Source organism: Seriola lalandi, unplaced genomic scaffold (genome assembly GCF_002814215.2).
Source record: "Seriola lalandi dorsalis isolate HSWRI2012SDOR001 ecotype SW California unplaced genomic scaffold, Sedor1 jcf7180002053710, whole genome shotgun sequence".
NCBI lineage: Eukaryota > Metazoa > Chordata > Actinopteri > Carangiformes > Carangidae > Seriola > Seriola lalandi.
The window spans coordinates 267,368-291,508 of record NW_019524263.1 but is presented as its reverse complement, the minus strand read 5'-3'; the positions used below and the strand labels follow the sequence as shown (position 1 = coordinate 291,508).

At 42.4% G+C, this 24,141-nt stretch overlaps 1 protein-coding gene across 2 annotated transcripts in view; it reads left to right on the top strand.

Moving 5' to 3' along the window:
• The window catches only part of fat3b (FAT atypical cadherin 3b), a 68,518-nt gene that overhangs the window by 23,529 nt on the left and 20,848 nt on the right, over window positions 1–24,141 (top strand). For both annotated transcript variants that reach the window (XM_087172752.1, XM_087172753.1), the window contains exons 9-38: window positions 386–457; window positions 3,051–3,187; window positions 3,798–4,073; window positions 4,307–4,517; window positions 4,703–4,917; window positions 5,587–5,745; window positions 7,386–7,507; window positions 7,688–7,870; window positions 8,363–8,477; window positions 8,568–8,849; window positions 9,180–9,530; window positions 9,993–10,166; window positions 10,263–10,793; window positions 12,193–12,557; window positions 12,948–13,101; window positions 14,049–14,156; window positions 14,278–14,461; window positions 14,553–14,773; window positions 15,401–15,853; window positions 16,204–16,338; window positions 16,446–16,839; window positions 17,733–17,929; window positions 20,286–20,439; window positions 20,540–20,773; window positions 21,031–21,209; window positions 22,639–22,852; window positions 22,971–23,185; window positions 23,294–23,431; window positions 23,600–23,743; window positions 23,820–24,017. In XM_087172752.1, the coding sequence (XP_087028878.1) occupies window positions 386–457; window positions 3,051–3,187; window positions 3,798–4,073; window positions 4,307–4,517; window positions 4,703–4,917; window positions 5,587–5,745; window positions 7,386–7,507; window positions 7,688–7,870; window positions 8,363–8,477; window positions 8,568–8,849; window positions 9,180–9,530; window positions 9,993–10,166; window positions 10,263–10,793; window positions 12,193–12,557; window positions 12,948–13,101; window positions 14,049–14,156; window positions 14,278–14,461; window positions 14,553–14,773; window positions 15,401–15,853; window positions 16,204–16,338; window positions 16,446–16,839; window positions 17,733–17,929; window positions 20,286–20,439; window positions 20,540–20,773; window positions 21,031–21,209; window positions 22,639–22,852; window positions 22,971–23,185; window positions 23,294–23,431; window positions 23,600–23,743; window positions 23,820–24,017 (6,515 nt within the window). The remainder of the gene's footprint in view (window positions 1–385; window positions 458–3,050; window positions 3,188–3,797; window positions 4,074–4,306; window positions 4,518–4,702; window positions 4,918–5,586; window positions 5,746–7,385; window positions 7,508–7,687; window positions 7,871–8,362; window positions 8,478–8,567; window positions 8,850–9,179; window positions 9,531–9,992; window positions 10,167–10,262; window positions 10,794–12,192; window positions 12,558–12,947; window positions 13,102–14,048; window positions 14,157–14,277; window positions 14,462–14,552; window positions 14,774–15,400; window positions 15,854–16,203; window positions 16,339–16,445; window positions 16,840–17,732; window positions 17,930–20,285; window positions 20,440–20,539; window positions 20,774–21,030; window positions 21,210–22,638; window positions 22,853–22,970; window positions 23,186–23,293; window positions 23,432–23,599; window positions 23,744–23,819; window positions 24,018–24,141) is intronic.

Sequence of the window (24,141 nt, the reverse complement as noted above, 5' to 3'; positions counted from 1 at the left end):
AAATGTGGTGAATTTCTTCCTGTTCCACCATCACTGTGGATGTCAGTGGGGTAATTGTACAGGAAACGCTCTTTAATATTTCATTTTTTTTTCTTTTTTTTTGGCATTTAAGTGAAAGCAGAGTGATGAGGGTCTTCTCTCAAACTTCTAGAACTGGACTCATCCATGAATGAATCACATCTCCCATCCTGCGCTGAAGCATTCTGATGAATAGTCTGCTTCCATTACTTAATAAAAACTCATCAATGTGGAAAATGTCAACATAGCGGGGTGCTGCATGAAATGTAAATGATGCAGACCTTGATCAGAAGACTCACTAAATATTAACAATCCCTTTTCTTTCTTTATCTCTCTCTCTCTCTCTCTCTCTCTCTCACCACTAAAGGCGGACGGCTCGCCAGAGAAATGTTCTACATTCCACAGAATGCGTGTGGAAGAAACTGCTCGCTCGACACAGGTCTGGTCAAAGCTAACTGTGCCACACCTCTTTCTCTAATGCCTTGGGTCTGGAGAAATTCAGAAAACTCTGGAAATGCAGCGTGCAGTTCCAGGACCTTGTTTAACCAAAGGCAGTGTATATTACTCTGAGTTTGAAAGAAGGATTCTCACACAGCTTGGCACAAACAGCACCAGTTTGTTATCTTTGCCCGGGCAGGGCAGGTTGATGCCATTAGTTCAGCTACAATGCTGCTACACTGGAAAGTAAATAGGGAGAGGGTGTGACACACTGACTTTTGGCGTTCCTGCCTCAGAGAGACTTCTCCAGATGAAAAGTGTATTTTTGAAAACACCTGACAGTTGTGATGGTAAATGGTGGTGTAGTCTTATCGACCACTCAAAGTGCTTTAGAATACATGCCGCATTCATACATCACATCCATACACACACATCAGAGGTAATTAGGGGTTCAGTACCTCGCCTGAGGACTCTTTAACACAGCCGCAGCCGCCCACTTACGACGCTACTTAAGATTTAACTTGTTGATCTTTCTTCCGTTGTTGAGGGAGATTAAAGTGGCTATAATCGATATCTTTATACCATGTGACATGTAATGTGAGAGGCGTCGCTTAAAGTGACGAACCTGCAGAGAATTACCACCCAAAATCCCATCTGTTTTACCTCACAGCTGTATTGCTTCATAGGAGGTCTCAGGTCATTGTTTAACACGCTCACTGTTCTCATTGTGCTGTTTCCAGCCGCAGTTGTTTTATAGCAAAAAAAAAAAAAGAACATCAGACAGACACGGTTAGAGACCAAAATGCAAAGAAAAATACCGGGTGCTCTCGGTTATGTCGCAGTGAGTCTCCAGGGGAATGCAAGGTGCTCTTGAAGTTAAAGTAAAGACACAATGAAACTGTAGAGTTAACCTCAGGCACACTCGCACACAGCCGAGGAGATGATAAAATGCCTTTACTGTGTTAGGGCATATTGGAGTAAAAATCCAGAACAAAGATCCAAAATAAGGGAGTAAAACACCGACAGGTTTTGACCCCTACAGGGTCTTTCTCAAGGCGTTGTTGGAGGAGGAAGTAAACCAGAGTCGAGTGTCGTGATTCCTTATATAGACCGATCTCACCGGCATTGCAAGAGAGCTATAAAAACAAGAAGATGTTGATTGTCAGCATGATTCTTTAAAATAAAAATTACCAATAAAATACCAACCAGACCAGCTGGTGAACACAGAGGAGCGTTTAGCAGCTAAAGAGACGGATATTTCCCCCAGGAGTTGGTAGAGACCAAAGGCCGAGCTAAAAGAGAGTCAGTCTTTGCTAGCTGGACAGAAACATCCATTTCTTTAATTGAATGATAATGTTGCTCCGTAACTGCCCGATGTGCAAATAAGCGACTGTGCGCCAACAAGTCCGTCACATCAACTTAAATGTTAATACTGTGTTCACAACTTGTTTCCACTGCACCCGAGTAGCCAAACAAAAAGGGGTCACTGTTGCTACCGCAGGAGCTGAAAGTCTCCCTCACTTCTCCAAGAAATCAATTTCAGAATATATCGATATATTTGAGGTTTTGATGTCGACGTTCACGTGTTTCATTATGTTCACATGATATAAACAACAGCGGGACCTCTCAAAGATATTGCTGTAAAGGACCACTAGAGATCAGAAACTCCACAGGGTGCCTTGAAGTTATTAGTCATGCCTGTCACTGACCTGCTGACAGCAGTCCAATTAAGACCACTTTCAAAAAGCATAAAATGAGATCTAAATTATTGGCTGTTGAACAGAATACAAATAGAAAGATTTATGTACATCATACTTTTTTCAGTAGCCATTTATTAACTAAGACACACTGTATACTGTACATTAATGGCTGTATCACTGTGTAAAACCAGATGCTACTGTACAAACAAAAAAAATCTATGAAGCATGATCACACACCCTGGAGGTGCCTCAAACAGACAGAAAAGAAACAGGATGCTTGTTTTTTATTTAGAGACTACACACTGTAATTTCTGTCTCTCCCCCCCCTTGTAGTATAATATTGACCAGGCATGCCTCCAGAAAAAAAAAAAGAAAAAAAAGTGAATCCCCGCGGTTTGCTCCAACTCAACACGCATCAGTGGCTCTGTGAAAAATGCCCAATCAGTATTCATATGCTGAGGAGAGCTCAAGCTCCCAGATATCTCGAGAGAGAAGCTGGAATGAGACGAAGGATGGTACTGAATACCTAACACATATCAATCCTCTCCCTCACTCTAATCAAACATTAAGCCTCTAAACTGTACACTCACCGCCCGTGGAAAAGACCCGGCTGCAGGTTTTTGATCTCCGAGATGGGTTGTGTTTTGGAGTGATAAGACAGATGTTTGTGTGGCTGTTAACAGCTCTCAGGCTGCCAAGTGGGTTCGCTGCTACATTGCATTGCATTTCAGTTGATTTTATTTCACAGACCCTCCAGCTCCAGACGCAGGCACCTGGCCAAAACAATTACACAGTAATAACTTAAAGCACCTGAGTTTAGCGCACAAAGTGAATACTAAATGACTGAAGCTCCGTGTGAACTATTCATGTGTGTGTGTGTGTGTGTGATTCCAGGGAGCTTTGACATGCAGTTTGACCTTCAAGTCGGGGTGGGTACTCTAGTTGTGGCCAAGCCCCTGGATGCAGAGGTGCAGTCTGTGTACAACATGACTGTCCAGGTGACAGATGGGACCAACTTTGCCACAGCACAGGTACACACACTTTTGATTTGTTATGCACTGGCATTGGCTCTTACACACACTCCAGACCACATCAAATTAAATTATTGTCGCCTCTTCCGAGGGAGGCTGTTTACTCTCAGCTTTCGTCCTTCCTACACACACGCTTCCCTTTTTCTGAAATTATCTCTTGCTGACTATGAAATGTGCTTTTTGTTGTTTTGTTTCTGTGATCCTGCTCTTCTTGGCTGGCCTGCTAGGGCTGCCGTGTAAGGGAAATCCCTGATATCAGTGGATTAATGGGATTATCCTGAGCAAGTAAAGGTCAAGTGTTTCTATAAATATAAAAATTGCCCACATCACTCTCGGACAACACACTGTCCGGCTCAGAGAGGCACCATAAATATTGCTTTACCTTGATGTGAATAGATAATAATAATAATAATAATAATAGTTTCAATGGTATCTCCCCCCTTGCAAATGGAAAAATCTGGGGGGTATACGACCCTACAACTGTGTCAGGTATTATCAAAGCTAACTCTACACAAGGGCCCTTATCTTTATGGATAATATACTGAGCACAATTCCGGTCTGTTCCTACAGTACCTGACTTTTCAAACTCCTGTCTGTCTCTGTCACTCAGGTGTTCATCCGAATACAAGACAGCAACGACAACCCTCCCGTCTTCTCGCAGCCGGCCTACGACGTCAGCGTCTCAGAGGACGTGCCGGTTGACACGGAGCTGCTGAGGGTTAGGGCGTCAGACATGGACGAGCGTGCACGTTTGAGCTTCTCCATCTATGGCAGCGTGGACCCGGCCAGCATGAGGCTGTTCAGGGTCAATCCTGGTACAGGAGTGGTCTACATAGCGGACAGGCTGGACTACGAGGCCCGAACGCAGCACATCCTCACTATTATGGTGAGAAAGGGGAGACGATGAAGAAATTCTGCTTGGTTGGCTGCTACCGTGAGCCTGCCTGTGTGTGGGTGTGTGGGTGTTAATGTATGTGTGTGTGTCCCTGCGCACTCTTCCAAATGATGCTTCTCTTGGCAACTCTGCCTGCCTTACTTAATTTTAGCTGATTTCTTTCATTTATCGCCTCATACAACGCTATCTATATTCATCTCTCATTTTGCTTGATGCTGCTCTAGGTCAAGGATCAGGAATTTCCATTTAACCGTGACCTGGCTCGTATCCTGGTGGCGGTGGAAGATTCCAACGATAACATCCCCTACTTCACCAGCACCGTATACGATGCCGTGGCCTATGAGTCTTCTCCCGTGGGCACTTCTGTACTGCAAGTTACAGCCTTAGACAAAGACAATGGGATTAATGGGCAACTCACGTACACTGTGGAAGCAGGTGCGATGCTATCTGAAAGTAAAGACATTTATTAGTTCTATTTCTTTCTTTTCTTCTGTTTTAAACAGAGTCGTGACTGAACGGTGACTTGCTCTTTAATGCTTTATCAGAGGAGAACAAATTGGGATTAAAATTCTATTTTTCATATTTACCAGTAATTTTTGTAACCTTTCTGCTAATTTCAGGTAACACCGCTGGAGTGTTTGGCATAGATAATGCCACAGGCCTTATCTTCGTTGCCAGGGACCTGGATCTCACCTGTGTGGGCTTTTACACCCTCACCGTTCGCGTCACAGACAGTGGATTTCCTCCATTAATGGCGACAGCTTCAGTTCGCATCTCAATGATACTCTCCGACTTTTCTAAACCCAAATTTTCCCAGAAGGAGTATCAGGCTGAGGTAAAGAGAGAAATGGCTGACTGAAAAGACGGGTGTATGGGAGAGAGGGTTAGCAAGTGAGGGATTGATGGAATCAACAAAGGCTTGAAGATGATAGGGAGGGATTAAAGGTCCCATATTGTATAAAGAGAGATTTGTCTAGTTTTAAGTTCTATATTAATACTATGAAAGTATCATAGTGTTCAGTCTACAGAGAAATGCACACAGTCTGTATTCAGAAACTGAGCCTTAAAACGAGCCATCAGGACGTCTGTAACTTTGTGATGTCACAACTAAGCAGTCACCACTCTCAGCCCAAAGCCCCGCCCACCATCCAACCTTGCAGGATTTGGCTTTACCTGAAATCTGCAACATTTTTATTCTCACTTAGAAAGCATTCAGTCAATCAGAAGAGAGGCTCAGAGTCTTTCTTCTGATTGGCTCACCGACCTGTTGTTGCTAGAGCTCCAAAGAGAAGCCTGAGAGAGGAGATGTAAGACTACAGTGAGTTGGTTTTTGGTATCTTCTTAAGGATATCAGAACTTCAAATAAAACACACATATGGGACCTTTAATGGTAAATCTCTGGACAGATATTCAGCAAGTAAATATAGTATAATCAATCAATTTATGCACATAACTCATTAAAGTGCCTAATTTTTTTTTTTATCACCAATGACTGTATTTACAGATAATGGAGAACAGCACCATTGGAACTTATGTGACCACCGTCAGCGCCCTCAGCCGCTCGACACTCGTTTATGACATCATCAGGGGAAACGAGGAGCGCTGCTTCTTCATTAACCATCACACCGGTGTCATCAGCACACGCAGACTACTTGACTTTGAGGTTTGTTCATGTGTCTGCATCTCGCAAAACTCAATGTAGACATGATTCTTTTAGCAGGAGTCAGTCATGTGCAGATACAGTTGTGTGCAAAAGTTTGGGCAAATTTCATATTTTGTTAATTTTTCAAGTGAAAAGAAGTAATAATAAATAGAATAACAACCCCTGCAGCTGTTCTTCAAAGATTAATGCAATGTTATGTCATGAACTTATGGAATATTTAAAAATTAAACAGTAATTGTGGCATGTGCAAAGGTTTGGGCACCCTACGGAGTCAGTACTTAATAACCCGCCTTCGGCAGATATCAATGCTTATGGACGCTTTTAGTAGCAACTCAGAGTCTTTATTTTCTTGATTTAGGAATTAACACCCACTGTTCCTGCAGTTCACATCAGGTTCTGGGATATTTTTAGGCTGTCTGGCACACACAGCCTTGGTTAAGATCCACCCACAGATTTCCAATGATGTTCACTGTAAGGGCCGTTCTGCCTGTGTTTTTCTCAAAGTGGTTCATGGTGGATTTTGAGGGTTTGCTTTGGATCATTGTCCTGCTGTAAGAGCCAGCCTCTTTTTAGTTTCACTCTCTTGACTGACTTCATTTGCATACAGAATTTGCAGATATTAAGTAGAATCCATTCTTCTCTGTGCGATGTGTCCTGTGCCAATGACACACACAACCCCAAAGCGGAATATTTCCACCCCCGTGATTAACAGTTGGCAGGGTGTTCCTCTCATCAAATGCTGCTCCTTTATTTTCTCCAAAAATGCTGTTGGTGATTGTGGTCAAAAAGCTCAATTTTTGCTTCATCTGCCAACAGCACTTGTTTCCAAAACAACTCTGGCTTATCCAGATGTTGCTCTGCAGACTTCAGACGTTGACTTTTGTGATGAGGTCGCAGGAAACTTTGCTTTCTGATGACTCCTCCATGTGGACATTGTTTGTGCACAGTGGAACAGTGCTGCACCACTCCTGTGTCAGCGAAACCTTCCTCCAGCTCCTTAACAGTCACATGGGGTTTTCGCATCACCCTTCTGCACAGCAGATGTGCAATTTTATCAGAAAGTTTTCTTGGACTGCCGGATCTTGTCTCGACTTCCATGGTTCCCTTTAGCTGCCATTACTTAATTGCATTTCGGACAGTGGAAATTTCCAGCTGCAACTGCTTTGATATCTTTTTACGTCCTTCCCTGCTTTGCAGGCATCAATTAGCTTCATTTTCAGATCCTCAATCAGTTGCTCAGAGCAGACCATGGCTGTTGAATGTTACCACAAGGTTCGAAGTCAGAGAATTTACCAGCGCTGGAAATGTCAAGAGCCGCAATTCCTAATGAGAATTCTTGACCTCACAAGGCTTAAAGAGTCAATTAAAGCCTAATGATTTTACAGAGTTCTGCATGTATTACAAGTAAAAACTTTTGCACTGTTCAATTTTTTTACGTTCCTGAAATAAAAAGCAGCAGTGCATTCATATTTGCAGAAAGGCTCATATTAATGTCTGTTTCCAGCACAGGTAGTATTTATTTCTTTTCACTTAAAAAAATCTACAAAAGTATGCAGTTTCCCAGGGGTTCATAACTTATGCACACAGCCTTAGCATTTTAAAACAGCACTTTTCCTCATTGTGTTTCTTTGTTTTGGCAGCAAACAACATCCTACTTTCTGGTGGTGCAGGCCCTGAGCATGGCTGGAATGGAGGCCAGCACCTCTGTCATCGTCCAGGTGGGGGATGTCAACGACAGCCCACCTGTCTTCCAACAAATCAGGTATCAGTGTTGGTCAAAGCCAACTGACAGAGTGGAGGCTTGGCGCTGATGTGCTCCCATGCTGTTTACTGAACCGTGTTGAGTACTGACAGCAAATAGTTGTCAGCAGTGATTTTTATGTGTAGCTTTCCTCTTTTACAGCAGTGTCCTCTCTTTTTCGATTTTTTTTTACTTTAACAGGTATTTGGGTGAAATCAGTGAAGCTGCTCCAGTCAACAGCGTGGTCCTGGGAAAGAATGGGAACCCTTTAGTTATCCAGGCGACGGATAAGGACCGCAATCACAACGCCCTGCTAGTGTTCCAGATCATAGACGACACCGCTCGCTTGTTTTTCAGCGTGGACTCTGGGACTGGATCGATTCGGTAGGTGACATGAAGAGGTCAGAGGAGGATGTCTGACAGAGCCCGAACCTTATTGGATTTTTGGGGCCAATGCCAATTTCGATATTAGGGAGTAAAAAAAAAAGTGAATTAGATAAAATAACTATAAAAATAAATAACTATAAATAAAAAACATGAACACATATTTGTTCATGTTTTTATAATTTTATTTTATTTTATTTATAGTTATTTATTATAGTTATTAAAAATATATATTATATTCATATATATTTAACTTGAATGAAAACAAAGGATCAAATATACATAAAATACTGCCTATATAACTTGACTGGACCCAAGCATTTCCACTGCATTAATGCGTCTTGATAAAAGTATTCATATCAGCACATATCGGAGAAAATATGCGCCGATACCGATATATCTGTGATAAATCTAATCTAATGTCTGATTCATCTGATTATAAACTGATTTAGCACGTAATCTTTTCTTAATTGAATGCTTCTTAAATTTTAGAACAATTGCCAGTCTGGACTATGAAACCTTCTCCGAGTTCCTCTTCCGGGTTCATGTTAGAGACAGTGGCCAACCTCCCAGGAGTGCCGACAGCCCAGCAGAGGTCCTTATTAAGGTAAGTCAATGACGTATAAATCAGCTTTCACTGCCTCACAAACCATTAGATTTGGCTTCAACTGAAATCTGTGTTTCTGCCCTGTGTAAGGTGATCAACATCAACGACTCGCCTCCAAAGTTTTCCCAGGACGCTTACGAGGCAGTCCTCCTCCTGCCAACATACATGAGAGTCGAGGTCCTCAGGGTTGAAGCTTTTGACCCCGATATGACCTCTGACCTCACCCTTAACCCTGACAAGTCCATCAAGCCCATGCTAGTTTACTCTCTGGTGGACAGCAACGTGGAGTACTTCTCTGTGGAGCGCTACACTGGAGTTGTCACCGTCATCAATCAGAATCTCAATAAAGATCGTTACCGCTTTAATGTGAAGGCAAGTGACTGGTCACCAGTGGCCGTGTCATGTGATTAGAATTTCTGTGTATCCTGTCACTAGCTTAGATAAGCAGCATGCTGCTTGCTTGTACTGGCTTAGATAGTAATGATTCCCACAGGGAAGTTAGAGCAGGGGGTCAGCTCCCAGAGATATCCAGTGTCTTGATGTAGAATACTTCAGCTAGATGGGTGATCTGCAGGCAGAAAACAGCAATGAAACAGCATGCAACATCTTACTGAATATACATCCTCTGCATCAGCCTATTCTGAGTCAGCTGTCATGTATATGTAATGAGCACTATCCCCGTCTGTTTGTGTCTGTTTTAAGGTTTGGGATGGACGTTTCTCCAGCATAGCGTCGATAACGGTGCTTGTCCGAGAAGCTATAGACAGTGGACTTCTCTTCACTTTCCCCGTTTACTCCGCATCCATCCCAGAGAACATACCCAACGTCACCATAGTGACTGTTGTCAACACCGTCGGCCACCGCCTCAATGAGCCGCTGAGGTACACGCTGCTGAACCCCGGCGGACGCTTCATCATCCGGCCGACCTGTGGGGTGGTGCTCACCACCGGTGTGCCTTTTGACCGAGAGGAGGAGGACAGTTACGAGCTGGTGGTGGAGGTCAGCAGGGAGGATGAGATACTGAGAGTGGCCAGGGTGACTGTACAAGTGCAGGTGGGTGAGGAGAGATGTGCATAAAAGTGTGTGTTCATGACGATCTTTATTCTCTCTCATGTATTATTTCCCACATGCATGGTCATGGTTGAAATTACACTCTATGCTTAATTTGCTTTGTGAAACAGCTTATTTACTCATTCATACCATTTTACATTGTCATTTTTGTCGAGACTGAAGTTCTCTACAGCTCATCTGTGCCATACGGACGTTTTTGTTTTTTGGGTTCGATTTTATGAAAGGATGCAGCCCTAATAGACATGGTGTTTTGGTTTGGAATATTTCAGTATGCATGATGCATAGTGGCTTCAATAAAACCACAGGAACAAGCAGATGGAGAATATACGCTACAAGCTGTAAGGGGCTGATTATTTAGGCCCTCAATTCGCACCAAAGTCTAGTTTTCAGCTCTCCTTACGATGACCTCATTAGGTTTTCTTAAAATAACTGTCCTTTCTCTAGGTGGAGGATGTGAACGACAATGCTCCAGAGTTTGTAAACCTCCCCTACTACGCTGCGGTGCAGGTGGAAGCGGAGCCGGGATCAGCTATTTTCAGGGTGTCGGCCGTTGACCAAGACTACGGTCTGAATGGAGAGGTGACCTACAGACTTAAAGAGCCGCACAGGAACTTTCAGGTGAGAGCTGCATCTTTCCTGCTCTTAATTTCATATAGATTATACAAAAAGTGCATCGTTATGCTCCTTGTGGTACAAACTACATCTTCCCTGCAGGTGAATCCTGTGACAGGAGAGCTGACCTTAAAGAGAGCCTTCGAAGTAGATTTATCTAACGCAGAGTACAAGCTTGTGCTCGTGGCCACCGACAGCGGCTTCCCCCGTCTGTCCAGCAATGTGGAGCTGCCCGTCACTGTGGTAAATAAAGCCATGCCGGTGTTTGACAAGCCCTTCTACGGTGTCACTGTCAGAGAGGACGTGGATATCTCCACCTCCGTCCTGTGCATCAACGCCACCAGCCCTGAAGGCCAGAGCGTCATCTTCAGCATCACGGACGGAGACACTGCGCTGCAGTTTGACATCGGCTTTGACACGGGAGTCATCAGCGTGATTTACGCGTTAGACTACGAGACCATGCAGTACTACCGCCTAACAGTGAAGGCTACAGACACACTGACGGGTGCAAAGTCCGAGGTCGACGTGGACATCGTCGTGCTGGATGTAAACGATAATCCGCCATTGTTCCAGAACAACTCGTACGCCACTGTGCTTCCTGAGAACTCCATGATCGGAACGACCGTGTTACAGGTGTGTGTGCGTGTTTCTTTGTTTACCGGGTCAGCCCAGTGTGTACTCTTACTGAATGATTGTTGACACTTAAGACTCACTTCAGCAGCATTGTGGGTGAATATCAGATGCCAAATCATTTATTTATGAGAAGATGGTGTGATATTTCCCTAGAAATTTCCCAGTGGAAGCTCTTGACCTTTAGCAGATAATAGACCAGTTGAGATACATGTTTGCACAAGACGATTCTAAGACGCCACTGCATTGAATTCATTGATTTGTGTGACACTTTCTTTAGTCAGTCATCAAAACAGGTTATTGGTCTCATTTGACTGTATTATTGAACTTTACGAGAATCTGGATGGCAATCAAAGAATAATGGATCAAATTAATGTTCATCGTAACTTTAAATACACCTGGGCTTGGTAGTGCAGTACTGCTCGCTTCATAGGTCATCCTATGTAAATGCAATCGCGGTCTTCTGAGACACTGTCATACATATGAATAACAATGAAATTTTGTTATTGCATCTCAAACACATGATCAAACCAACAGTAAAATATCTTCCCTCCTCTACCTCAACATGAATACAACACTTCTGGAATTATTTTCAGTTTCTCATGTTTCTGTAATTGATAATCTGACATTTTTAAACAAAAATAATCTTAATTTTTTGATGTGGTGTTAGATGCAACCGTATCCTCAGTGAAACCCAGAACTGTATTTACTTTTTATGCTTCTGCGCCGGCGACAGCCAGAGCCGGATGATATATCAGTAATGCGGCGCCTTGACTGAACTTCTTCAAATTGTGCACAAATTACCAGATTGTGGTGGTCAAAGGTCAAGGCCACGATGACCTCACAAAACACGATTTTGGCCTCTTGAATGTGGTATTTCAAGACCACCTTGAGGAAATTTGTTTGGATTTGGCACAAACATTCACTTGGATTCAAAGATCAACTGATTAGATTTTGGTTAACGAAGGTCAAAGTTCAAGGTCACAGTGATCTCACGTTTTTGTGAATGCAATATATCAGGAAGGCCCAGTGGGAATTTCATTTACTTCTGGAACGCTGTGACCTCACAACACACGTTTTTGGCTATAACTCACATATTCATACACGAATTATGACTATTTAACTCAAATGTCTTTAAGGATAAAAATTAGGCAATAACATTTTAAATCCAAATGGTCAAAGGTCAACTTCACTGTGAAATCATAATGTTCTCTTCTGGCCATTATTTAGTGCTGTAAGATTGTGACCATATTTCCTGCAACTCAGCTGCTTAGCCGCTGTATACAACGTGAGGCGGTAATTCTAGTCACAGTTGGACTCAATGTGTTTATCAGGGTAAACTAATCAGACCTCATCATGAATAATGCATGAGGGCGTGAAAAGTTTGTTATTCTCACTGTAGGTTTTCGCTCAGGACCAAGACTCAGAGAAGAACGCTAGAGTGAGCTACCAGATCCTGTCCGACATCTACAACAGCAGCGACTTCTTCCACATTGACAGTAACAGCGGGCTGGTATTCACGGCACGCCTGCTCGACTATGAGCTCGTCCAGCGCTACAACTTCATAGTCAGAGCGACGGACAGTGGAGACCCTGCCCTCAGCAGTGATGTTAGTGTAACCGTGACTGTTACTGACACGAACGACAATCCACCTAATTTCAGTCAAACGCTGTACGAGGCCTTTGTCAGCGAGCTGGCTCCCCGGGGACACTTTGTGACTTGTGTTCAGGCGTCAGACGCTGACATCTGCGATGCTCACAGGCTGCGGTAAGACAAGAGAGCAGCTTTCAAAAAAAGGAAAAAAAAGAAAAAAAATTCTGGATTTGGTGTCTTTGCAGTAATGCTTTGTGCCAGTGTTGCTTAGATTTTCTGTACATGGTTTCACATTGAAGAAAGTTGAATCTGTTCTCAAAGTTTTCCATTCATTCTGTTTTGAAAAGCACAATTGTCACCAGGCTATTTTGTTTTGTTGTTCTGGCCAAAAGAATGTTTCATGTCATTTTCACTCCTTTCACTCTCATCTTTTATTTCTCAGGCATTTTTCATCCAGCACTTGTCAAGAAAAGTAGATACTTTGATTTCCAGCAGCTCCTGAGCAAAATAACATTGCCCACCATTATCATCATTGTACTCATTTTTTTTTGTATTTGCCCTCAGCTACAGTATTCTCTCAGGGAATGAGAGGATGACTTTTATGATGGAGCCAGATACAGGGGTGCTTAGTCTGTCTAACAAGAGGAGACAAGGCATGAAACTCTCATATCAACTCAATGTGTCTGTGTCGGATGGAGTCTTCACCAACACCGCTCAGGTGAGGCAGTGTCTCTACACTTACAATTTACTTCTGTCAACTCATTTGCTCTTTTGTTAACCTCTGCAAGGTTGATACACAGCAAGCTGAGTGACCTGTAGTAACCCCTGACTTCAGATTTATAACGCTTGCAGCTGTCCAGTACGACCACAGTTAGTTTTTTTTTACTACTGGCTGCTGAGCAGCTCTGCAGTTGGAGGTTAATGTGTGTTCGTGTCATATCAGATTTACTACGAGCATGAGCTGCCAACTGGAAAAAAAATGTTCACATCTGTCTCTTAGTGGTAATTACAAGTGGGACATGTGGGGGTTTTTTTGGCTCTGTTTCACCACGTCTCTGATAGCCAACATAACACGATGTAGCAATAACATGTCACCCCATTCTTTTGTTTCCTCTTCCTCTGACATGATGTGAACACAGCGTTCCTGGGGCCAGTTGCACAAAACACCTTTATTTAACATTCTCCTTAAAGCCTGAATTATGGTTTCCTTAAAATAAAAACAGTTGCACAAAATACCATTAAGTCTCATTCTTAACGTTTCGTTAAAATGTTCCCTTAAGTATTTATGGTTTTTATTTAAGGTAAGAAAAATATTAATGGTAACTCTGACTCTGTCTTAACTTCAACATGGCCGAGTTTATGGTGATAAATTAAGAAAATAAACACATCCCAGGAGGGATGCAGAATTTTACCGCTGTAAAATCTCCTTCACCGCTGCAAATGCCTTAACTAAGGAAACCTTTTAAGAGATTCTGGGCAACGCCCTTAAGTAACTCCATCATCTAAGGAGAAATTAAACCTTAAGTGCCATAGAAAAACTCAAGGTGTTTTTGACATGATCATCTCGGAGTGATTATTGTGATGGCATCAACAAAACATCAGCGGACCATGAGGATGATGATGGTAGCGATGATTATTATTATTAACAGTGACTTTGATTCACAGGTGATTGTGCGTGTCCTGGGAGCTAACCTGTACAGCCCAGTGTTCAGCCAGAGGTTCTACCTGGCTGAGGTCCAAGAAAATGCCACTCCAGGGTCAAAGGTCATTCAGGTAATTTTACTTCCTCACTACTCATAAGAAGTAGTGTTTCCTTACAGGAAATTTTCTACATTAATAATGCAATGGAAACTCAATCTAATGTTCTTTCCTGGATTTCTGTCTGGACCTCCAGGTTCGCGCCACAGACGAGGACTCTGGGTTGTTTGGACAGATCACCTACTCATTCATCAATGACTTGGGGAAAACTCAGTTCACCATCGATGCAGATGGAGTCATATCCACTCTTCAGAAACTAGACAGAGAAAATCCTCTGAACAAGGACATGGTGCTGACCGTCATGGCCCTGGATGGTGGAGGTATAATTTTGGACACTGAACAGACAGATCCCACACTCCTGATGATTTATGAATAGAATCTCTTCACATTTGTATTGTGTTATTTTTCCAGGCCGTGCGTCCTTTTGCACAGTGCGAGTGGTTCTTGCAGATGAGAACGACAATGCCCCTCGGTTCAGAGCTGTGGAGTACCGCATGAGCATTAAAGCAAATGTTGCCAAAGGTTCTCTGGTGACACAGATCCAAGCCACTGACCCTGATGCTGGATCTAATGGCCGGATCACCTACTCCCTTTACAGCGAGGCACGGCTGTCACTGGTTGACGTGCTGGAGGTCACTACATTTAACTCTTTATTTTCACATTTTCTGTTTTCATACAGCTGCAAATATATTCTCAGTTCCCTCAAGAAAAAGAAAAAACAGGTCCAAACCTCAACAAACCTGTTTGATGAGAGTGAAATTTATTAAAAGTGATGCTTTTACCCTCTTTTTCAATTAAGAGATATTCTCAACTGACACCCCCTCCCCATCTCAGTGGATTAACAGCCATCTGTTAGCTTTAGATTATACATTTCTACTCATCAAATCAAAATGATGTTGCATTAAGATTGATGCTTAAGTCGTTAAAAAGGGAAATGCAATTAAATAACAGACAAAATGAACATCAACAACTAAATGAAAGAAAAAAACTGTAGTATAAAAGGTTAACGTGGCATGAATGAATATAAAAAATTAGCAATAGCTTATAGATATAGATAGATAACAGGAAATTCATTGAAATAAAAAGACAAGTTCCGTGAAGCCAGACGCCATTAAGTGAAAATAAAGAGGCCAAAACTGTGAGAGCCTATTGGCTCAGACACAGCTGAGTTCAGACTGAGTCAAGGATCTAAGCTCTGTTAGTAGGATTATTATTTCTAAAGTAGATTTAAATAACATTGTCATTTTGCTGGTGCCCAGGTGGAGTCAGACAGCGGTTGGATGATGACTAAAAGCACGGTGGACCACCTCCAGGGGACCGTGCTGTCCTTCTTTGTCAAAGCCACAGACTGCGGTTCTCCAGCCAAACACTCCCTGGTGTCGGCCTTCATCCACGTGGTCCCTCCAGATGCATTCGTTCCCTCCTTCAGCCAGCCCCAGTACTCCTTCACCATCCCCGAGGACACGGCAGTAGGAACAGCCCTGGGCTCTGTGTACATGGGCCCCACACAGACCGGGTTCTTCACCGCAGTAGGTGGGGAGACGCTCGACAGCAACGAGGGAGGGACTTTCCTCGTGGAGAGGGAGACCGGTCTGATCCGTCTGGTCAAGCCGCTAGACTATGAGCAGGTCAGCAACTTCCGCTTCAAGGTTGCAGCGACAACAAGAAGAGACCTGATCGAGGCCGTCTCCACTGTGGACGTGGAGGTTAAGGTTGGTGATAGAGTAACACAGAGACCGTTAGCCTCTTTGTTTCTATTTTTTATTTTTGAATTTAATTAAAATGACTAAATCAGTATCAGACCAGTGTAAATAAACACTGATAATTCAACATTGCTGCAAAACATGAGAGCAAGTACGACTTCAAAGGAACTTGCATGTTTAAATAATTTGTACATTTTCTACAATGTTGCAGATTTTTCTTAAATATGTACAGTAGTACGATTTAGAAATTCAAAAGAAATCTTCAAAAACATCACAATAAAGCAATGTAAATGCTTTAAATTAATTTTAAAAAAAATTTGAGGGAATTTTAACTTCAGTGAAGATTTGTCATTTTGCAGATCCTGGATGTGAATGACAATAAGCCAGTGTTTGAGACCAACACTTATGTAGCGACAGTGATGGAGGGTATGCCTGTGGGGACGAGAGTGGTTCAAGTGCGCGCTCTTGATCCAGACTGGGGCTCCAATGGACAGGTGTGTGGCAGCCAAGTTCAAGTGGCAGTAAGTGGGGTGTTTTTATTCTTTTTATATTTTGCTACTAATGAAAAAGTTTTGTTTTTTTTTTTTTTTTTAAATTGCAGGTGACTTACAAACTCGGGCCTCTGCGCACCTACAACTCGGACTTGAAGAAGGACGCGCGCTCCTTCACTGGCCCCGTCAAGTTAAATTCCGTCTTTGCCCTTGACAGCAAAACAGGCTGGATCACCACAGTGAGCCAGATGGACCACGAGGCCTGCTCCAGCTACAGCTTTGAGGTGGTGGCCTCTGACCTGGGGGAGCTACAGTCCCTCTCCTCCACCACAGTGGTAACCATCACAGTGTCAGACGTCAACGACAACCCGCCACGCTTCGAGAGGGAGCTGTACCGGGGCGCGGTGAAAGAGAGCGACCCCCTCGGTGAGGTGGTGGCTGTCCTGAAAACGAAAGATCGAGATGGCACGGATCAAAACCGTCAGGTCAACTTTTACATCACCGGTGAGGAGGTTGTGAGGACGCTAACAGAATTCAGCTCAACACATTCTTGTGCTGCAGTAATATTCCCTCATGCAGGGAGATAATGTTGAGCTGCATAAAAATTATTCATTGGCCTAATGGGGTTGTTATTAGTAAAGGTCAAATTTTAAATAAATTTTAACTGAAATGTCAAACGTGACTAACCTTTTGTTTTTTATATTTCCTTTTCACTTTAATACGCCAAGGTAGACATTATATAACACAATATTTCAAGCAAGGTCAAAAGACCCTGTTTTTATTTATATTTTATAAAACAAAATATACACTGTAGTTTTCAACAGAGACAACTAGCCTGAAATCTTCTGCTTTAAATGATTCAAAATTATTAGTTGGAAATTCAAAGTCTTTCACAGACTCACACGAGTTTCTGGTCACTCACTCCTTTTTTTTTTATGGGAGCAATAAAACAACATTGTGAGGCCTCTCCAGCAAAGCTCTCACCTTGATGCTGAGTAAGATGTTTTCCATTCATGTAATAGCCCACTGTCTGATAATGGCTAAGGATGATATATTTTGGCCTGGTGTTCTGGCATTTAAAAATACTGATTGGCCTAATGGAAAGCATTGTAATAAAAGGTCAGATTTTTAAAACTTTGAAAAGGCCACTGATGCTTACACCACCAGCTCAGTTTACACTCCGATGATAGATGTTTATTGATTGCACCAAGTGGTACCTGCAGCATTTATGTGTGTGTGTGTGTGTGTGTGTGTGTGTGTGTGTGTGTGTGTGTTTGTGTGTGGATGGATTAGCAAGACTTCCACTTTGTTTACAAGTCTGTTACACTACAGCTTCACCTCGTTTTTTTGTTGTGTGGCATCCTCACTTTAATTCTTCTCATCCTTGTCGTTTCCAGGGGGAAACCCGCGGGGTGTGTTCGGCCTGGCCCTGGTGCAGGGGGAGTGGAAGGTTTATGTGAGCGGTCTACTGGACCGTGAGCAGCAGGACTGGTATCTGCTCAACATCACAGCCAGCGATGGCCTATATGTGGCTCGCACTGCAGTGGAAGTTACTGTGATGGATGCCAACGACAACAGTCCCATCTGCAACCAGGTCAGAGATAAAAAAAGATAAAAAATGAAAATCCAAAGAAAGCAAACATAGACTGTGGGATGGAGCGAGATGAACTAACACTTTGTTTTGGTTTAAATCATTGTTTCAGTACTTGCCCTTTATCCACTGTTTGTCTCCAGGCTGACCACACTTCCCTTTCTGTCAAAAAACAAAAAGAATACATGATTTTTGTTCATATATTAATACAGTCATGTGCAGTAAGTATTAGCACAGTGCAAAGTTACTCAAGTATAGTTATATAGCACTTTAAAGGCACATAATGGAAGACAAACACACTCAGCAAAAACATGCAGTAGAGGAAAGACATAGTAATCCCACAATAATGATCCCATTTTACAATACCTGGTGACAATATACAGTATTATACAGTGTCAATTTTCTGATTGACAAAGTCTCGAGGATTAGTTAAAGACCCAGTTTCCACAAAAATGAACTTTTTCTTTGGTGATTTTTAAGGCTGGCTTAACTCTGAAAATTAATGTGTTGAATAATGTTAAAATTTGCATATTCATGACTTTAGAGGAAAAAGCAAAAAAGTCAGTGGCTGCTGTAGTACAACAGGATTTGTTTAGTTAAAATATTGATTCTCTGTTCTACAGTATCCCTAACTACAAACTCAGTGTGAATTAATTCCAACAAATTGTCTTTGCACTGTATTTAAGAGGAGCTTTAATGTAGTGTGTAATTACAAATAATAATCCTGAAAATGTCCACAGTAAATATGAAAGCATGTACACAAACAAATGACAAGAATAAACAATAAAACAATCAACTTTAGCTTATTGTGCGAACTCCTACCTTGCACCTTTAGGAGTCATCCTAAAATGAGTGTTGATACTCTTCCATTGGCTGATCTATGAGCGGGAGATGACTGTGAAAAGGGATGATAATTGGGCTGTGCAGTCTTGTGGGAATATCCCTTTTCATTTAGAGGTATTCTGCAATTCTTCAATTTCACATAATTAGTTGAGAAACTTTCATTCTCCCTCTAAACTCTTACTAATTCTCTTTGAAATCAATCTCCCCCCGTCTCCCTGTTCTCCTCTTTTATTCCTTCTGTTCTCAGACAAGTCAGGCCTGTGTAGCTACAAAGTGGTTACTCTGACGTTACACTGCAGCAGCAGCATCAGATGTATCAAAAGACATTAAGTCTCAGACACTGTACTATAGCGGTGGTGTTAGCATATTGTTCACGGCGTATTTTTATATCATTATTTGGAGTTGTAGTAGTAGTTGTACCTGTGGGTGTAGTAGTAAGAGGAGCGATAGCATTTAGACTGGAAGTAGTAGTGGTAGCAGTAATGGACTGAACAGTACAGGTACTACAGCCACTTCTACTAGTAGCTATAGTATTAATCATTGTAGAGGCAGGACAAGAAGTAGTAATAGTAATAGGAGTTGTAGAAAAAAACTCCTCTGTTCTCTAATACCTTAATTTAATCATGTACGTTTATTAGCTATCATCTATTTTATAATCTGTTTTTATACTGTTTTATTTTTATTCTTGTTATTTGCATTTTCTATGCTCCTTTTATTGCTGTTAAGCACCTTGAATAACCTCTGTGTGTGATGATGTGCTATACCAATAAATTTGGCTTGCCTTGCCCAGCAGTAGCAGCTGTAGTATTAGTAGCACTTGTAATACTACTGTCGCTAGTGATAGCAGCAGCTGTAAGTTTAGCTGTAGTATTGGAAGTTGTACAATAGTTCTTGTACTAGCCACATCAAGTATGTCCTTTTTAAGGGGCATTGTCAGTGATGTCTGAGATAATTGTTTGATTATTTTTTATTTTTGGTTGATATTATTAATTAATCAGCGGAATTATTTTTCACGTCAGAAAAGTCACAAAAGTGATATTTTAAATTATTTTTTTTTCCTAACAGAAGTCCACAATGCAAAGATATTAAGTTACAAACAGAGAAGGTGGGACCTCAGATTGTTCGGCTCCGTCACTATAAATTGATACTTGTCAATTAATTTTCAATTTTCATAATTTCAGCTCTAAATATTGTTAAATCATTTACTGTGATGTGACAGCAGACAGCAGCAGGGCGGCATATGCTGCATTGGACTACTACAGTAACTTTCCCACTGGGCCAGTCTGTGTGTGGAAAAGTGAGGGCAGGAGTGAGAGGAGCAGGGTCAGGAGAGGGCACTTAACTGTGCTGTGCTTATTCCGTCAGTGAGGATAATGGATGTAGCGGTTTAATGTGTTCTTTGATGTTTCGGACGGATGTGTGTGTGGTTTTTGTTTTTTTTTTTCAATGTGGCTTGTGAAAGTGTGGTCTCACTGTGTGCTTGTCTATATATGTGTTTGCGTGTGTGTCGTGACAGGCGGTGTATAGTGCCTCTTTTCCTGAGGACATTCCCACTAACAAGGGCATTCTGACAGTGGGTGCAACAGATGCTGACTCAGGCTCCAGTGCTGAGATTCAATATTCACTGTTTGGCATTGGGGTTGAAGATTTCTACATGGATGCAAACACTGGTACATTCAGTGATTATTATTTTCTTTAGATTTGTTTATGATCACAACAGTTAAAACATCCTTCCTGCAGCTTCACGCGTCTCTCCCTCTGCGTCCTAAGGCGAGCTGCGCACGGCCACAGTCATGGACCGAGAAATGACACCCACCTACAAACTCATTGCTCAGGCAACTGATGGGGGAGGGCTGTTCTGCCGCTCTGACATTTCTCTCAAAGTGTTAGATGTGAATGACAATGCCCCCTCGTTCTCCTCCACTCATTACCTGGCGAGTGTGTATGAGAATGCAGCCCCCAAGGCTCTGCTTACCCGGCTGCAAGCCAGCGACCCTGACGAAGGTAAGCAGCTATGATGTCATACCGTTGTGTTAGGTATGTAGCTCTTCAAGCGAGGATGATAATGAGCACAGAAAGTTTCCTACGTGCAGCAAATGCAGATTCAACCCACTGTGTCACTAATCATTCAAACTGCTGACTTGTACATGAGCGAGATTATGAGCATGACCAAGAGCAGCATTCTATTGATTGCCATGAAGAGGAGGAAGATCATTCAGTGAGTCTTGTGTCTCCATGAATTTGTCTCCTGTCCTCCCCAGGTCTTAATCGTACAGTGGTATATTCCCTGGTGGATTCGGTCAATGGTTTCTTCTCCATCGACCCGGTATCTGGGATGGTAATACTAGAGAAATCTCTGGACAGAGAGAGCAGGGACTCCTATCGTGTGCGTGTCCAGGCCACTGACCAAGCTGGCCAACAGGGGGCACTGTCCACACAGGTAGGTGGGAAGGTCCAAGTGACACAGATTCAGTCTCAGTGGTATTTTTGCTGTGCTGTTCAGCATATCCACTAAATCTAACTGCATGGAGTGTTACTCCCAAACAAATATGACACTTATTCTGAAATAATGCTTGAAAACATCAACAGTAATAATAAAATGTGCTTGTGAACATGATTAAAATGTACAGTCTTGTCAACATTTATGTGATATAATCAAGGTTTTCTGAGTAATTAAAACAGATAGAGTGATTAACACAACTTCTGAGTAATTAACATCAATTATTTAGATTTTGTAATTAGATAATTTTAACACAACAATGTAATTAGAATTTATACACCACATATTAAATTGCAGATTAGTCATAGATGGAGTCATCTGTCTGGTGATGTGCCATCTGTATTTCTGTCCACACGCATGAATAAAATAAGCTATTGAGTAAATACATGTTATTTGTTGATGAAATCAGATAAAAAAAAAAAAAAAGGTAGATTTTAATTAAGATAAATTTTCATCAAAATTGTGCAGTGGGTTGGATGGGAAAAATGGGGGAGGGGACAGTTACAGAGACAGAGGTGGTGCAGAAAGTGGGAGGAAAATACAGTGAGACAAGCTGGAGCAGTGTTGGCGCTCTCTCAAACCCACTCCGCCGTTAGATCAAGCCATAAACACAAACTGAAAATAAACCCCAGGCTAAAGTGAGGCCAGGTGTGGCCGTTTCTGACAGATACAGGCCTTTGTCCACTGTCTCACACTTAATACTGTTATCTGTAGCAGGAGCTTTAGCTGTAGCTGTAGTAGTCACAGTAACATAATATCATTACAAGTAGTAATACTAGTGGCGCTGGTGGCTTCCAACTGAGATCAAGCCATGCTGCTCTGTGATCTAGCAGCATATGCTGCTTGTGTATGTCAGGAAAGACTAGTGGGATAAATACATGTGAAACTGATGAAAGTGCTGTATCACCAGGCTGAACAGCTTATTTAAATAAGTATCAAATAACCTTTTTTCCCCTATCATAATAATAAAATCAACTGTGGGTTTCTGTAACATCACAGTTTCATTTTAAAGGCACATTTTTGAGTCTCCCTCCAAAACCAGATGTAATATGCCAGTGTCACAAAAGGTGAAATATTGATTCAGACGCCATCAAGCAAAAACAGCAATTTGATCCAGTAATGCCACAAATGTTTAACATTGATTTAGCAGCCAAGGAATTGTCTCTGAGGCTCTGGTGGACACAGACTTTGATTGATTTTTTTTCCTACATCCCCTATCTTGTTAGTAAAGCCTTTAGTATCTTTGCTCCCATTAATATTTGTGGACCCACTAGTCCGTGGCACTGAAACTGAACACTCTGGGCGCAGGAGCAGCGCTGACTAATGTACTGATATGAAGTCCTGTTACAGTCTCTTCTGTTTCCCTCAGGTTGATTTGACCATTTTGGTGCTGGATGTGAATGACAACGCTCCAGTCTTCCAGAGGAGGGACTACACTGTTACGGTGCCCGAGGATGTGGCCATGGGAACCGAGGTGCTGCGAGTGTTGGCGACCAGCGCTGACATCGGGCCTAATGCTGATATCACCTACAGCATTCGGTCAGGAAACGAGTTAAGAAAGTTCACCATAGACAGAAACCTGGGTGAGCCAAGGTCCTTGTATGTGACTTATTACTTTCATAGCCATGTGTAAAATGAACACCCATCTTTATTAAATGAATATATATATATATATATATACTGTATATGTGTATTTTTTAGGCTCCATTTCTGTGGCTGATGATTTGGACTTTGAGGTGTGTAAGGATTACTACCTCACTGTTGAGGCCTGGGACAGCGGGAACCCTCCTCTCAGCACGGCTACTATGGTAACCATTGAGCTCATGGATGTCAACGACAACGCTCCAGCCTTCAGTCAAGACATCTACAATGTTCTGATCAGCGAGGATGCGTCTGTTGGGCAGACAATTACAAGGGTAACATTTGCTTGCCCTTACATGTATGCTCCCTTCTGTATTTTTCTTACTTTTAGACTTTCTATTTTTATTAGATTTTGTTTCATTCCATGTGTGTGTGTTCTCCAGGTGTTGGCCGAGGATTTGGACAGTCAGGTAAACGGGCGAATCACCTACTCTATCCTGAAAGGTGATCGTACTAACCACTTCTGGATTGACCCTGTAGCCGGACTGCTCAAAGTCAACAAGCGGCTTGACAGAGAACTGGTAAAGATGCATCAGTGCAATATGTCATACACAATCAATAGTAATTTTATGGTTCATGAGCACGGCCTAGATAAGAATATACAAAGTTCGCTCAAGGTTAATACCCAATGAAGTCTCATACTATGCAATCATAGCAGTGCTTGCCATATTGCCTTCTTCTCCATCCAGGTATCCAGGTACTCGTTGTCAGTGCAGGCGTTCGACAGTGGCTCTCCCGCCATGTCCTCCACTGTCACCGTTAACATCGACATCTCCGACGTGAACGACAACCCTCCTGTCTTCACCCCTGCCAACTCCACAGCCGTCATACAGGTAACAGTCCCCGCGTGTGTGTGTTTGCTTATGTTTGTGCGTTTTTGCGCTAACGCCATCTCAACCTCTCTCCCAGCTGAATCAAGCCGCCGGCACCACCCTGCTGAAGCTGTCAGTCAGCGATAAAGACTCCACTAGAAACGGTCCTCCCTTTGAGTTTCGCATCGTGTCAGGAAATGAGGGAAATTTCCTTTCCCTGGACCAGGCTGGAACTCTGAGGTCCAACCGTGTAATTGGCCCTGAAGCCCCCAGGGAGTTCGTTCTTGAAATCCAGGTTAGGGACTGATATTTTTTTTAACCAACATAATCAGGAAAGGTTGACTGACAAATACACTTTGTCAGCATGGTTACACAGACAGCCACCACTGGGAGCTGCTCCTAACTTACAAAGTCTCTCA